The sequence below is a fragment of the Suricata suricatta genome, chromosome 10 (genome assembly GCF_006229205.1).
Source record: "Suricata suricatta isolate VVHF042 chromosome 10, meerkat_22Aug2017_6uvM2_HiC, whole genome shotgun sequence".
NCBI classification, from domain to species: domain Eukaryota; kingdom Metazoa; phylum Chordata; class Mammalia; order Carnivora; family Herpestidae; genus Suricata; species Suricata suricatta.
The window spans coordinates 6,768,701-6,784,577 of NC_043709.1; the positions used below are offsets into that span (position 1 = coordinate 6,768,701).

Consider the following 15,877-nt stretch of genomic DNA (forward strand, 5'->3'; position numbering starts at 1 on the left):
AACTTTTTTTTTTAATGTTTTATTTTATTTTTGATACAGAGAGAGACAGAGCATGAGAGGGGGAGGGTCAGAGAGAAGGAGACACAGAACCGGAAGCAGGCTCCAGGCTCTGAGCTAGCTGTCAGCACAGAGCCTGACACGGGGCTCGAACCCACGAAAGTGAGATCTGACCTGAGCCGGAGTCGGAGGCTTAACCAACTGAGCCACCCAGGCGCCCCAAAAATAAATATTTTTTAAAAACTTTTATAGACTAGTTGGGAAAGGCATCCATGAGAAGGTGACACTGAACAATGACCTGAGAAAAGGCACAAGCCAACCCACAGACCAAAAGAAGAGCATTCCAGACAGAAAATCTAAGGATCCTCTAAAGTGAGGTGCTAACTCTTGTGATCCAAGAACAGCAAGGAGAGGTATTTGTACCTACACTGAGAAGAGCATTGTTCACAACAGCCAAAAGGTGGAAGGGACCCAAGTGTCCACTGATGGATGAACAGATAAATAAACTGTGATGCACACATACAATGACTGTCCCTTGAAAAGGACCCTGGGGCACCTGGCTGGCTCAGTCCGTGGAGCATGTGACTCTTGATCTCAGGGTTGGGAGTCTGAGCCCCACATTAAGCATGTGCACGCTCTGTCTCTCATTCTTTCTCTCAAAATAAATAATAATAAAAAAAATGATGGTGATTCGGACCAGAGTAAGAGTGACAGAGACGGTGAAACGGGGTTGGAGTCTGGATGTATCTGAAGTAGCAGTAAGATCTGCCGACAAACTGGCCCAGGGGTGTGAGAGGAGAGTCAAGAATATCACTGGGGTTTTGGGCCTGAGCAACTTGAATTATGGCGCCACTGCACACGGAAACAGGGACGGCGACAGGGAGCAGAGGCCTGAGGGTGCGTACACTTGGGTGGACGTGTCAAGTAGGCAGGTGGACTCTTATCCCAGGCCCCACCCCTCTACAACTCGGCTAACTAAACAGTTCATCTAGAATCAGATTATCAGATGAACCCCAGGTGAGCCCAGATCACCAAATATTTTTTCTTCCTTTGGCAGTCGAAGAAACAGAAAGTCCGAGGTCACATGCCTAGTTAACAGCACTAAGGAGCAGAACTCCAGCTGCTCACGTCTCAAGTCAAGGCTTTGTCCACCATTCTACTCCCCTAACTTAAACGACGGTGTTACTGACTCATGAAACAAATATTGATCAAGCCCCAGGATTTGTGCAGTGGTGTCTGAATTAATGAGAGAGGCGAGACTGACACAGTCCCTGCCCGTGCTGAGTTTACAGTTTGGCGGAGAAGACAGATACCAAGTAATCACTCAAGGGACAACATAAGCGCTTGCTATGAAATTAAAGTCAATCAGCTCTAACAGTAGAAAGGTGGAGAACCTAAGCTAGGCTTCTCCAAGAAAATGATATTTAATCCAAGAAATGAAACATTATAAGAGTCCACCAGGCAAATAAAATGGGGTTCAAGCAAACCTGCAGGCCCAGAAGGGCATGTGCAAAGGCCCGTCGGTGGGAAAACACCTATAACTGAAAAACAGAGAAAGTCAGCTTGGCTGGAGCAAAGTGAGCAAAGTGCAGCAGAAACGGCACAAAATAAGGCTAAGAGGTTAAAAAAAAAAAGCCAGATATCATGAGGGACCTTGTAGCGGTAGGAGGGAAACACCCTAGCAACCTTGAACCACAGCTCACCTGAGGCTTGCTAGAACACCTTGGGATCCCCCTGGAACACGAGATGGGAGGCCTCTAAAGGAGCTGCTGTGAAGGTCCTGTAGGAACGAGGTCTGTATGCATTTTAACACCTGAGCACCTATTTGTGCCAAGCAACAGGACACAGACACCAAGAGTGACACGGTCCCTAAGCTAATATATATTGGTCTGACCAAGTTCAGCACATAAATGCAATGAAATGTCGTCTGTGCTAAAAGGAAGCACAAACCAGAGGCAGGGATGCGGCAGAGGGAACAATCACGTCTGCCTGGGAGGCCAGGGCAGTTTCACCGAGCGGCACTGCGGAGGATAAACAGGAGTTTGCAAGGCACTCAGAGGACAGACAGACAATGGGAAAAGATATGAAATCATCTCCCAGTGAAGTGTGTAAAGGTACTAAGTACTTAAAATGGTAGGATGCAAAAGACAAAGCAGGAAAGGGTGGAAGGTCAGGCTGGGTGAGAGGTTCATTGTGCTAGAACTTGAATCACAGCCTTTGGTTTACAAGTGGCAACGCCACACGGTGGAAAGGACTTAGATCGAGCTCCAAAGCCCAGCTCTACCATGTGCTAGCTGCGTGACCTTGGGCACGCTTCACCTTGGAGCCCACTTTCCTCACGTGGAGAAAGGGGGAAATAGCGGCAGTATTACGTGAGGTTGGAAAAGACATGGACGGGCTCCCCCCAAATGCCAACTATTAAGTAAAACTCTACAAGCAGATTTTGTTTTTTGTATTTCAAATAGCAATTACTAGGATTTTTCCAGCCATTTCAAAGATCAGGACATACTTCATGGAGAAAATTTAGAAAAAAACCTAAAACACAATTTTACAGACTCCCTGAAGCCCACCCAGGGATACCTACTACCACTCTTCCCACCACACTTCCTGCCCTGACACCAGGTATTCAGTGGTATTTAATACTCAGTGCATCCGAAAAAAGCAGCAAAACACCCGTTCCATGCCAAATCTACCCCGCCCCACAGTCACTGTCACCAGAGCACCCACTCTACCCACACCAAACAGGTGTCATGGCTGAGGTTTCTAAGCGAAGACCATTTACAAATCTTTTTTTTTTAAGTTTATTTATTTTGTGTGAGAGAGAGAGAGAGAGCAAGAAGAGTGCAGGGGAGGGGCAGAGAGAGCGCGGGAGAGCAAGAATCGCTCTCTGCGCTATCCGCACAGAGCCTGACATGGATGCTTAACCAACTGAACAACACAGGTGCCCCCGTTATTGGTAATAGTTAAGACGTTCCGCCGAGTGCCACACTGTACGTGCTGTACGTGGATGAAAAGCTCTATAATAATAACATCAGCCCTATTCAACAGGTGAGGAAACCGAGAGCTGGAGGAGGGTGGTTACTCGTCCAAGTTCTCAGGGACAGTGAGTAACAACACCACCATTCACACACGTCCAAGCACTGAACCCTCCAAGTATCTCCAGGCAATTCTAAGTACTGATCTGGACACAAATGAATTAAAGAAATTAAACAAAATCAAAATGGAATAGACGCCAAACTGTTACCAGCAGCTATCCCTGCAGTGGAGGGTGAAGTTATGGAAACATCTTAGCTTTTTTTTTAATGCTTATTTTATTTAAAAAAAATTTTTTTAATGTTTTTTAAATTTATTTTTAAGAGACAGAGACAGCGTGAGCAGTGGAGGATCAGAGAGAGAGAGGAAGACACAGAATCCAAAGCAGGCTCCAGGCTTTGAGCTAGCTGTCAGCACAGAGCCTGATGCAGGGCTCGAACCCACAAACCGTGAGATCAAGACCTGAGCCAAAGCCGGAAGCCGGACGCTTAGCCAACTGAGCCACCCAGGCGCCCTGCTTATTTTATTTTTGAGAGAGAGAGAGGGGCAGAGAAAGAGGGAGACAGATGATCCAAAGCAGGCTGTGCGCTGTCAGCACAGAGCCTGACGCGGGGCTCAAACTTAAACCATGAGATCATGGCATGAGCCAAAGTTCGACACTTAACCAACTGAGCCACCCAGGGGTCCGGAGACATTTTAACTTTTTAAATTTATGTAATTGTGAATCATTAATACTTTATGTACATTAATTTTAGAGTAAGAAAAAATCTTTAAAGAAACACAAATGATTTTTTTAAGCATTACACAGCTTTCTACAACTAGCAGTCTACTTTAGATTGTTAAAAAGCAAAAGGATGAAGACATGTTTTTTAAAGAACACGATTGCCTCTCCCCACTCCCATTATAACAAAAGTATTTGGCAAAAATCTCAAAGATTTACAACAAAGTGGTGGCAAGCGTTTGGAGGAAAGAGTAACCTCAAATGTTGTTATTAGCGTACACTAATAAAACCTTCTCTTTGGGAAGTGGCAATGGCTACTAAGCCTCAGTGCACGGTGACCAAGCAAGTCCGTTTCTCCAGGCATACCTGTACCGTGCACATGCACGAGAAGACAGCTACAAGAATGATCACTGTACCATTAGGTGAAATATTTTGAAAAACAGAAACAACCTAGGGGCTCCTGGCTGGCTCAGTCAGACGGGCATGTGACTCTTGATCTCCAGGTTATGAGTTGGGTTTGGGAGTTCAAGCTGAGTAAGTAGAGATTACATAATATTTTGGGGGGCACCTGCATAGCTCAGTCAGTTAATCATCCAGCTTCGGCTCAGGTCATGATCTCAAGGTTCATGGGTTCAAGCCCCGCATCGGGCTCTGTGCTGACAGCTCAGAGCCTGGAGCCTGCTTCAGATTCTGTGTCTCCCTCTCTCTCTCTGACCCTCCCCTGCTCACGCTGCCTGTCTCTCAAAAATAAATAAAAAACATTAAAAAAAATTTTTTAATAAAATAAAATCTTTTTTTTTTTTTTAAATTATAAATGGGGTGCTTGGGTGGCTCAGTCAAGGTTAAGCATCCGACTTCGGCTCAGGTCATGATCTCGCAGTTCATGAGTTCGAGCCCTGTATCAGGCTCTGTGCTGAACAGCTCAAAGCCTGGAGCCTGTGTCAGATCTGTGTCTCCCTCTCTAGATTGTTAGAAACAATCTAAACGTCCTTTTTTTAAAGTTACATTTTATCCACTTTGTGGAATAATTATAAGCACTTTAGAAAAAATCTCCAAGATACATTGTTATGTTATAGATAAAATGTAAAACATACTGCTTTAACATTGTATTTCTGTACGTACTATATATTCACAGATATACACACCTAAGAGGACATGCTCTGATCTCTACTGTTACTCCTGAGGAAGGAGGGAAGTTGAGGAAAGGGCTAATAGAAAAGGATTTTGACTTTATCAAGAGCATTTGGAGGTACCTGGCTGGCTCAGTGAGTAGAGCATGTGACTCCTGAGGTGGAGGGTTGAATTCAAGCTCCACATAATATACACAGATTACTTAAAAAAAAATAAATCTGGGCCGCCTGGGGGGCTCAGTCAGTTAAGCATCCGGCTTCGGCTCAGATCATGATCTCACGGTTTGTGGATTCAAGCCCTGCATCAGGCTCTGTGCTGACAGCTCAGAGCCTGGAGCCTGCTTCAGATTCTGTATCTCCCTCCCTCTCTGACCCTAACCTGATCGCACTGTCTCTCTCTGTCTCTCAAAATTAAATAAAAAGCATTAAAAAAACTAAAAAATTAAAAAAAAAAAATCTAAAAAACCAAAAAGTGTTCAGGGGCACTTGTGTGGCTTTAGTCAGTTAAGCATCCGACTCTGGGTTTCAGCTCAGGTCATGATCTCATAGTCTGTGGAATCGAGCCTGCATCGGGGCTCTGCACTGACAATGCAGAACTGGTTTGGGATTCTCTTTCCCTCTCTCTGCCCTTCCCCTGGCTTGCTCTCTCTCTCTCAAAATAAACATTTAAAAAGTGTTCAAATATTTATAAGAATGTCCTCATTGTTCCTTGTATGATTATAAATACATGTATTATTGTATATGTTAATTTGGATTGTAAAAATTATAAAAGATTGGAAGGAAATACATCAAAATGTTAACAGTAGTAATCTCTGAGTGAAGAAGAGGTATTACAAATAATTATAGGCCTTTTTTATGATACTCTTTAAGCTTTTTATTTTACTTTATATTTTAATTTAATTTTATTTTAGAGAGAAGGAGAGAAAACAAGCAGGGGAAAGGGGCAGAGGGAGAGAGACACAGAACGTCAAGCAGGCTCCAGGCTCACCACAGAGCCCGAGACAGGGCAGGCTCCATCCAACGAACCTGGGTCATGACCTAAGCTGAAATCAAAAGTTGGATCCTCAACCAACTGAGCCACCCAGGCGCCCTGATATTCTTTATACCTCTGTATTTTCCAACTTTCCTAAAATGAGTAATTACCTGCATAAACAAGAACAAAAAGTGGGGCGCCTAGGTTGCTCAGTAGGTTAAGCACCCAACTTCAACTCAGGCCATGTTCTTGAGGTTCATGAGTTCGAGCCCTGTGTCAGGCTCTGTGCTGACAGCTCAGAGCCTGGAGCCTGCTTCAGATTCTGTGTCTCCTTCGCTCTCTGCCCTTCTCCTGCTCACGCTCTGCTCTCAAAAATAAAAAAATAAACAAGGAAAAAAGTTAAATTAATTTTACCTTAAGAACAGATATTGCTGTGTACTATAATTTGCTGACTACTGTGGTTGGGGAAACAAGTAGTCTGAATCAGTATTATTTGAAGAATGATGATGATTTGTGGCGTATTTAAAAAACATAATAGGGGCGCCTGGGTGGCTCAGTCAGCTAAGCATCTAACTTCGGCTCAGGTCATGATCTCACAGTTCATGGGTTCAAGCCCTGCACTGCTGACAGCTCAGAGCCTGGAGCCTGCTTCTGATTCTGTGTCTCCCACTCTCTCTCTGCCTTTCCCCTACTCATGCTCTGTCTCTCAAAAATAAACATTAAAATTTTATTAAAAAATATAATAACCTACTAGAATTTTGTTTCTATTTCCTAAGCCCAAAAGTAAAACATACTCAATGCTCAGTTCAACCTGGCCCTGGGACCCAGAGACATTCCTGAGATCACCTGTTAGGCCAGCGGCCAACCCAGATATCACAACCAGGAAACAGGAAAATTGTTTCCCACACCTGGAACCCAAGTCCCAGGCCTTGTGAAATCCTCCTGGGTAAATACCAGGCCCTTGTCTAGAAGAGATACTTTCACTAAGCCCTCACCCTCTGCTTCCTCCGGAACAAAGGAGCCTAGAGCAGGACTGAGCAGAAACCTTTCTTCAGCAACCTCCCCACGCCACTAATTCAACAGGATGGGGCCAGGAAGCTCATTTCCTTCCAGATTCCACTACTGGATAGTTCTAATACTTTCCAACCACAATAAATGCCTTTTTTAAAAATAATTTTTAAAAAGTTACTATTTTGAGTGAGACAGAGCACAAGCCAGGGGGAAGGGGAAGGAAGGGAGAGAAAGAGAATCCCAAGCAGACTCTGCATTGTCAGCGCAGAGCCCGAAGTGGGGCTTGAACCCATGAAACCGTGAGATCATGACCTGAGCCGAAATCAAGAACTGGACGCTTAGCTGTCTGACCCACCCAAGCACCCCTACAACAAATGCTTCTTATACTGAACTGAAAACTGCCTCCATCACATCAGAACACAGATTCCAGCACTGCAGACCTGGGCTCAAATCCTGACTTGGCCCCCAACAAGCTCTGTAACCCCGTGTGGCCGTACTAGGCATCTACACATCCACGTCTAATCTCTAATGGGGCTAATCTTCCCGGGTTGCAGTAAGGATTAAGGGGAGCACCTGTGGGAAAGCACCCAGTCCAGTGTCTGACCCTCAGCAGGCCTCACTTCCGAGCCTGCCCTTTGCAACCAGATCAAATGGGCCTAGTCACTCGTCCACACCTCAGCTTTCTAATCCTTGAAAATCCTAATCGTATCTTCAACACTGTAGGCATCCATACCGTATTTCCTCTGCTATAAAACAGCTCCCTGATTTTACACTTGGGTGGGAGTCTCCCATAGTAGCCAGATGCCCACAGAGCTGTTCTGGAGTATTAAATAGCTGTGAGCTGTCACTCTGCTCCGTTCCAGCTACTCTGGAACTCTGCTGTGCAGAGCTCAGCCTCTCTAACTGCCCTGAAGGTACAGAGGCCCAGAGACTGAAGTGGCCTGCCCAAGGTCACACAGCTGGGAACCCACAGAGCCCGTGCTCTTCTCCCTGGGCTACAGACGGTGTCTCTCAACCTCTGCTTTGACCCAGGCAGGTGGGCTCAGCCCCTGATGGGGGCTCTTAGTCCCAACTGCTGAACCAGAGTGCTTTTGGTGGAGTCTGGCGCCTTGGTCTTGGCAGTGCCCCCTCCCTTACTGGACAGGATACAAATCTCTTGGGCTCCAAGGGAGTAAGGGAGGCTCTGCTGATCCTGCCTCTACTGACGCAGAACAAATTCTTTTTTATTTTATATTTGAGAGAGAGAGACAGAGACAGAGAAGAGGGAAGAAAGAGAGAGAAAGAGAGAGGGAGGGAGGGGGAGGTGGAGGAGAAGGAAGAAGAGGGAGGGAGGGAGGGAGGGAAGGAGGGAGGGACAGGGTACAAGCAGAGGAAGAGCAGAAAGATGGAGACTAAATATGAAGGAGGTTCCAGGTTCTGAGCTGTCAGCATAGAGCCTGATGGGGGCTTGAACTCACGAACAGTGTGATTATGACCTGGGCCAAAGTCGGACACTTAACTGACTGAGCCACTCAGGTGTGCCCAGAACAAATTCTGAAAGAGGAAACATACCCAAAGTAGAGCCCACTGGGGAGCCTGGCAAGAAATAAAAAGAAACAAAACTGTGTCAGGCAAGATCACAATGGTTATCTTCTGTCCCCTTCCCAACAACTGTGCCAAGTGGGATTGTGACGAGTCAGCTTGTCCCTTGTAGAGATGAGAAAATGGAGACTCTGATAGCCGAGAAAGTAAACCCCACTAAAATGTAAGCTCCCTGAAGGCAGAAAACTCGTCTAGTCAGGTTACCATGTACGCTCAGAGCCTAGAACAATGTCTGACACACAGGAGTTCAAGAAATTTTTGGTGATGAAAGAGATGAAGGCAGAGCCATAATTTGAACACAAGCCTCTTCATCATGTCTTCAAGTTCACATTCTTTTCTTTTTATGTTTTATTTATCTTTTTTGAGAGAGAGAGACAGTGAAAGCAGGGGAGCAATAGAGAGAGAGGGAGATACAGAATTCGAAGACAGGCTCCAGGCTCTGAGCTAGATGTCAGCACAGAGCCTGACGTGGGGCTTGAACCCACGAACTGTGAGATCATGACCTGAGTCGATAGAGCCACCCAGGCGCCCCTCAAGTTCATATTCTGAGTGCCTCTGGCACAGGTGCTGAGCCAGCAGTGCCCATTCATGGAGACACACATAGGAAAAGGGACGCACCCTGTGGCGTGTCATGTGCACACCCAGACAGAACTCTTGCCCTCCCATCTGGTCAAAGTCAGACATGCTACTCTCTCTTCCCAAAGGACAGAAGTCTTCCCTTAGAACCACTTCTATCCAGAGAACAGTCCAAACCAGAAGGATGACATTCTCGGGCAGGAGGCCAGCCTGACCTTTTGTCCATCCTGTGAAGCATGGTACATGCCAGCACTGCCTTAGGGAGCCACGAGTCGGGGAGCACCAGAACGTGGGGGCAAGCCAAGAAGTGGCTGAGCTGTGCAAACAGGCTGGGCTCCCGGAGGCCTGGTCTCTTGACGCAGCTGCTTCAGGAGACAAGTCACCAGCCTCATTCTGACCTGCAGAGTGCCACTGTGGAAACACTCCAACCCATGCCAAGTAAAAGAAAGGGCATCCACTTTGGAGCTGGATGGATCTGGCTTAGAATCGCAGCTCCCCTAGCTATGGGACCTCAGACAAGACTTTTCATCTCTCTGAGCTTGTTTCCTGTTCTGTAAAATGGGGGTAAAAGAGCAGAGATTTTGTGACGATTACAGAGAATGTACTCCTTTGCAAATGCAGAGAAAAAAATCTGGAAATGATAAACACAAAATTCCTATCAGTGTTTGCCCTTGGGGACTGGAATGCAGAGGGGAGTCTTTATGAATACACCGCATTCTTTGAGGAAAAAATATATGAAAAGCACAGAGCTCAGTTGCTGGGTTCCTGACAGGCGCTCAACAAATGTAAGCTGCTATGACTCAGTTCTCCTGGGAGGATATGCTGCTACTAACACACCGTGTATCAGACAAAGGACGACGGGCTGCCGTTTTCCACCATGGCCCCAGCTCGCAAACAAAGACCAGGAGCCCCAGAGCGGGTCCCAAGCACGAGGGCAGCACATCGCGAAACTGAAATGGGACAGAAAAGAGCTCATCTATCCGCTCATGCCGCCCTCGAACGCCTAACATGGACCGACCTATCCGGCCTATGCAAGCCCCATCCAGCAGTGGGGGAACGCGCTACCTTGTGAGGCAGCCCATCTCACCAGGACGACGTCAAGGTCTCAGTAGGGTGAGAACCCTGGTTCCCTCCGACCATGACCCACAGCAGCCTTCAGGCCCACAGCCGTTAGCTTGCAGCTGCCCGCCTCTCCCTGGCAGGCAGCCTCAGGCAGGCTCTGTCTGGTGGGCTGCACAGGACAGCCTGTCAGGCGGCACCCTCCGCAGCAGCAGCATCTTCCCACACCTCTGCTGCTTCTAGCAAACCTCTCCCACCCCTGGGAGATGATGCCTGGCCCCTCTCCCAAGAACCCAGAGCTGCACAGTTCTCTCCCGCCAGCAGGCAACCAGCCGGCTTGGTTGCTATGCAACTGGCAGGCACAAAAGGTAATGCAGTCCCGTTCTGAGGCTTCGGGAAGGGGGCAGGGAGCGGGGTCTCTCCAAGTTATGGCCTCTAAATGGGCTCCAAGGCAGCAGGGCTCCGAAGGTGTTCCTTTAAGGAATTACTTGATAGATACTTTAAGGAATTACTCATCTGCTTACTTGTCCTTTGCTGCTGGCGTCCATGGCAGGGGCCCCAGGCACACTGTGAACTGCATACAAACCCGAGCCCTGTGCTGGCCCCCGAGCCAGCAGCTCTGCACTCACACGCTTAGGAAGGGCATCTCCTGCAAGCTCAATAGGCCGCCTGTGAGGCTGACCCACAGCTCAGTCAAGGAATAAAGCTGCCTCTGTGGGACTCGCAGCTCCAGCCTCTCCCTCTCAAGTCTGGCTGGTATTTGGGGCAGGAGGCAATCGAGGCCCCCAAATAGACATACATCTAAACAGGGCAGGGACCCAACTGAACTGTGTCCCCTGTATCCAGGCTACTCCACAGAGGTCCACTTTCTACTCCCTTTCCCCAGGAACGTTTGGTCGAGTGGGAAAACCCGTGGGTTCTGCAAACAAATGTGCATTCAGATTCCGGCTCTGCCGCGTGCCGGACTGACGACGGAACCTCTGTGGCTCCCAGTTTCACCATGAAAACGGGCTGACAATACCTGCTTCCTAGGGTGCTGTGAAGGCAAACGGTGCAGTCGCTGTACAATGAGAGCCAGTTCAGTGACTGGGATCTCTGCCACTGGCGATGTCACACTAAACATGCCCCCACGACACCCAAGTTCCCCCTAATGGCCCACACCCCTCCCATCCTTGCTCCCGCCCTCTGTAGGTATGAAGTGACTTCCTCCTCACCAGCAGGGCCCTTGTCTTAAGCCAGCTCTGTCGCTCTCTCAGTGAACAGTAAGAACAACACCGGGGCGCCTAGGGAACTCAGTCAGTTGAATGTCCAACTTTGCTCAGATCATGATCTCGCAGTTCATGGGTTCAAGCCCCACACTGGGCTCTGTGCTAACAGCTCAGAGCCTGGAGCCTGTTTTGGATTCTGTGTCTCCCTCTCGCTCAAAAATAAATAAACATGAAAAAGAATTTTTTTAAGGCCACCACCACAGATGTCGAACAGAAGGTGAAGAACCCGGGTACACAGCATTGAAGTGCAGGGTTAAGGGGGCTCCCGAGACCTCTTTGGTTCCTCCTACAACTGGCCCCAGAAAGGACGCTCCCAGTCAAAGCTGTCTTAGACCCTGCGGGGGTCTTTTTTGGTTAAAAAAAAAAAAATTAAAGGCCTATTCCTACAGTAACAGAAACTATTCACAAATTTTTACAGTGTATTAGAGTTGGCCTTCATGACCCTTCTTAATGAGAGGGTAGTTATTAAGAGTTTGGTTTTTAAAAACACGTTTATTCATTTTTGAGAGTGAGAGTTAGCAGGGGAGGGGCAGAAAGAGAGGGGGACGGAGGATCCGTAGTGGGCTCTGAGCTGACAGCAGCCAGCCCGAGAGTGATGCAGGGCTCGAACTCATGAACTGTGAGATGATGACCTGAGCCGAAGTTGGGCTTAACCGACTAGCCATCCAGGCGTCCCAAAAGCCCCATTTTGCAGATGTGTAACCTGAGGGCCACAGAGGGCTGAAACCCAGCTTGAAGATATGATAGGTAAGTATAGAGAAGAACACGGTAAACAGAGGAAGCCTCTCTCGGGTTCCTGATGTTCTCTGCAAAGCTTTTTAAAGAATGCAAGTAGCCTCCCTGTGGTCCCTCCCCTCTTTCATACACAGACACCCGAAGCCTACCGCTACTTTCCTAAACAGGTGCAGGGAAAAACAAGTCAAAGAAAGCTGGACCAACAAAGAGGCGGTTCAAGCATCAACACTCACTTGAAGTACGAACCAGATGGCCCTCTGGAAGACACGAGGTACCAGAAAAAGGCCAGAGATAGCCCAGGGCTCATTTCGGAAAAGATGATGCTCATACTCAAGTGAGGGATCCTGGTCAAGACACTTGACCCCAGCCAGTTCCTCACCTGTGAAATTCAAGTACTTGTTGAGAGCTGATGGAAGAACCAGAAATTTACAAACAAGCTTTAGCCATGTTACAAGTACCATGCCAACACATGACTACCGAATTCAACTACCCTCAGGTACTCAGACCACAAACCTACAAGTCATCCGTAATTATTCCCTATCCCTCACAGGCCACACCCAACCCATCTGCCTCCAAAATATCTCCACTACCAGAACCCCAGTCCCAGACAGTGTCACCACTCTCTGGAGGATTCCAACAGAGTGCACTGGTCTCCCTGTCTCCTGGTCCCTGTGCGGTCCATCATCCATTCACCAATCCAAATGATTTTCTTCAACCATAAATCAGATCCTGTCACTCCCTGCCTTCAAACCTTTGTGGGGGGTAAGGGGGAGTGTGTGCAGGGAACAAAACCTTCCAGTGGATTTTCATTCCCCTTGGGAGTAAAACCAAAGCTGACATGACCTTACCCCCATCTCTTGCTCAGACCTTCCTCTCCTCTCAACACCTCGGCCACACTGGCCTTATTTTTCCTTTAAGATTTTATTTTTAGGGGCGCCTGGGTGGCTCAGGCGATTAAGCATCTGACTTCGGCTCAGGTCATGATCTCTCCATTTGTGAGTTCGAGCCCCACATTGGGCTCTGTGCTAACAGCTCAGAGCCTAGAGTCTGCTTCAGATTCTGTGTCTCCCTCTCTCTCTGCCCCTCTTAGTAGTGGTAGTAATTGCCATCAATCTATTATTTACCTTCACCTTTGGTCCAGCCAAGGGCAGAAGAAAAATATTTTGGCTAGGAAAGACCTCCAAGGCCATCTGCACTAAAATACACTGGAATACAGCAAAAGCTCCATGAGAAGGGGAACTATCTGCTTCGCCTATCAACGTATTCAAAGCAAGTGGTGGTTATCAATAAATATGCAGTGAATGAGGTAGGAATAAACTGAATGCATGGACAGAGTTCTGCAGACACAACAACTAAGATAGTACCATCACTTCTCAAATGTAGCTAAACACAAAAAGAGGTAAATTTACAAGGTTCTTAGAGGACAGCGTTAGCTGGCCATTACTTAAGATGGCTTGGCGGGGCACCTGGGTGGCTCAGTCGGTTAAGCCTCCAACTTCGGCTCAGGTCAGATCTCACGTTCGTGGGCTCGAGCCCCGCGTCAGGCTCTGTGCTGACAGCCTGCTCAGAGCCTGGAGCCTGCTTCCTGTTCTGTGTCTCCTTCTCTCTCTGCCCCTCCCCCTCTCATGCTCAGTCTCTCTCTGTATCAAAAATAAATAAAAATATTAAAAATTAAAAAAAAAAAGATGGCTTGGCTATTGAGAGGCAGTGCAGTACATAACGCTGTTCATTCATCTTAGCTGAATGGACAAACAAGGACACCTGGATTTTAATCCTCACTCTGCTACTGTAAGTCACCCAGGCTCTCAAGGTCTTAGATTACCCATCTATAAAAGAGGAGATGGGACTATATGATGATCATAAGCAAAGACATCACATTCTCTTATTTCTTCCTAACAATCTGAATGGAACCCTACTACCCAGTCTTCAATAAACATTGGTCAGTGAAGATCATCCCATACTGACAGATGAGGAAACCAGAATCCAGAAGTAATTTGCTCAAGGTCACAGGGTCAGGACAGAACATGAACTGTGTGTGGCACAGATCACTTTCTATACCGGCCCAACACTCATGCCTTCCAAGAGCTTTTTGCAGTTCAAAAATACCAGGAGATTGATCCTCTCTTCCAAGATCACTAAATCCATAATCATTTAACCATCAAATAATATCGTCTGACTTCATTACATTATGGGACAACAGGATCAGGAAAAACAATGACATTTATTTCTTTCTACATTGTTAACCTTGGGAATCAAAAGATCTGAAATAGGGCAAACCCCTTGTCTTTGCCCAGAATCGAGAGATCAGAAGCATTTAAGATAAATGGTAATTTCATTTTAAGTCATATGGTCTAAATTTCAGCAACGTGATTAAAAAAAAATAATAACAATCCTAGTAACAACGCTTCCCTAGAGTACAGCACATAACTTCTTTAATTTTATCATCAAAGTTGTGCCACTAGATTCAAAGTAGATTCACAAAGTTAAAATATAAAAAAGGTTGTCAAAGAATGTCTACTTTATTGTTTGATTTTTATTAATAAAATACACGCTCTGATATTGAAACCTTGCATACAACTTCTTCTTGGTGTTGTCAAGTTATAAGTGAAAAAAAACAAACCATCTGGCAGTCACAGTCAACTTTCTAGACAGTTCATAACAGAAGAGTCAAGGTCAAACCATCCAGTCTCTATATCCTCTCACCGTGTAACTGAAAAGCAACTGTGAGCTCAAAATACTCTTTACTGGTACACTCTCAAATACAAGTATTAGTTGAAGGATCATACTCTGGCCCAGAATAGTTTTGTGAAGATAGCTGACATGAGCAAGAACCAAAGGGTAAGCTGGGCAGATGCTCAGGCCACAGCACTTCGGTGACACTCAAAAGAGCAGAAACTTTCACCTACTTTCTAGCAGTTTCATCACCTATCGAATGAGAATCATCATCCCACCAGATAATTATATGAATCAAATGATATGATGAGGAATGAAAACAGTCTTGCAATCTTGCAAAGATGAGAGACTACGGTTATCATTACTATTTACTAAGTCTGGGCCCGGAAGTCCCCTCGCATTCTTGGCTACAGGTTCCGCAGGGCACTCTTAGAACAGAATACCAATCTCTTCTCTAGACTCCAGGCCGGACAATCGTAGATGCAGTCGGCTAGCAAGTCTCTGCTGCCGAGAGATGAGAAGTGAGGCCTTCAGACCCTGGGCCTAGTGGACTCAACGACCGCGCCCCCCAGTCACCTTGTCCTCACCTTGAGGAACGGAAAGAAACCCTACAACAGAGGGGAGTGCAGTCCTCAGAAAGGGGTGCCTCCACTCTTCACCTGGCCGCCGTTTCTGAGACCTACGCTTCCCAGCGGGTGCTTCCCAGGGCAGGGAGAGCTGAGCCGGGGACGCCTTGACCTCGGGCGCGGGAGGAGCGGGCACCGGCGCTGGGCCCGCGGCCGGGACAGGTCCAGGAAAAGTCGGCGGGAGGTCGGGCCCGCCTCGCCTTGCCTCGCCTCGCCCTCAGCCGCAGGCACAGTAGGAGGTACCCCGCCCTCGCGAATCCAGAGGTCCCTGAGTTGGCTCACCTGCAGCCGGGTCACCAGAAGACTGTAGGGCGCCATTTTGTGCACTGACAAAGATGAGGTCGCATGAAAATGACGTTAAATACTCCGTATTTAAAGCTTTCGGGAAGGGGCGTGGCCTGACGAAAAAGGCGTAACGGAGAAGGTGGGGCCTCCGTGGAGGTGCGGGAGCCCGGGGAGCGCGGTGGGCGGAGCTCCCGTGTTAGAAACGAAGA

The 15,877-nt window shown here is 47.4% G+C and overlaps 1 protein-coding gene across 1 annotated transcript in view; it reads right to left on the reverse strand.

The window, feature by feature from the left end:
• ACO2 (aconitase 2) overlaps positions 1–15,768 on the reverse strand; it is a 48,899-nt gene extending 33,131 nt beyond the window's left edge. Inside the window, exon 1 of the mRNA XM_029953518.1 lies at positions 15,666–15,768. Within this exon, the coding sequence (XP_029809378.1) occupies positions 15,666–15,701 (36 nt within the window). The 5' untranslated portion in view covers positions 15,702–15,768. The remainder of the gene's footprint in view (positions 1–15,665) is intronic.
• Between the last annotated feature and the right edge of the window lie 109 nt (positions 15,769–15,877).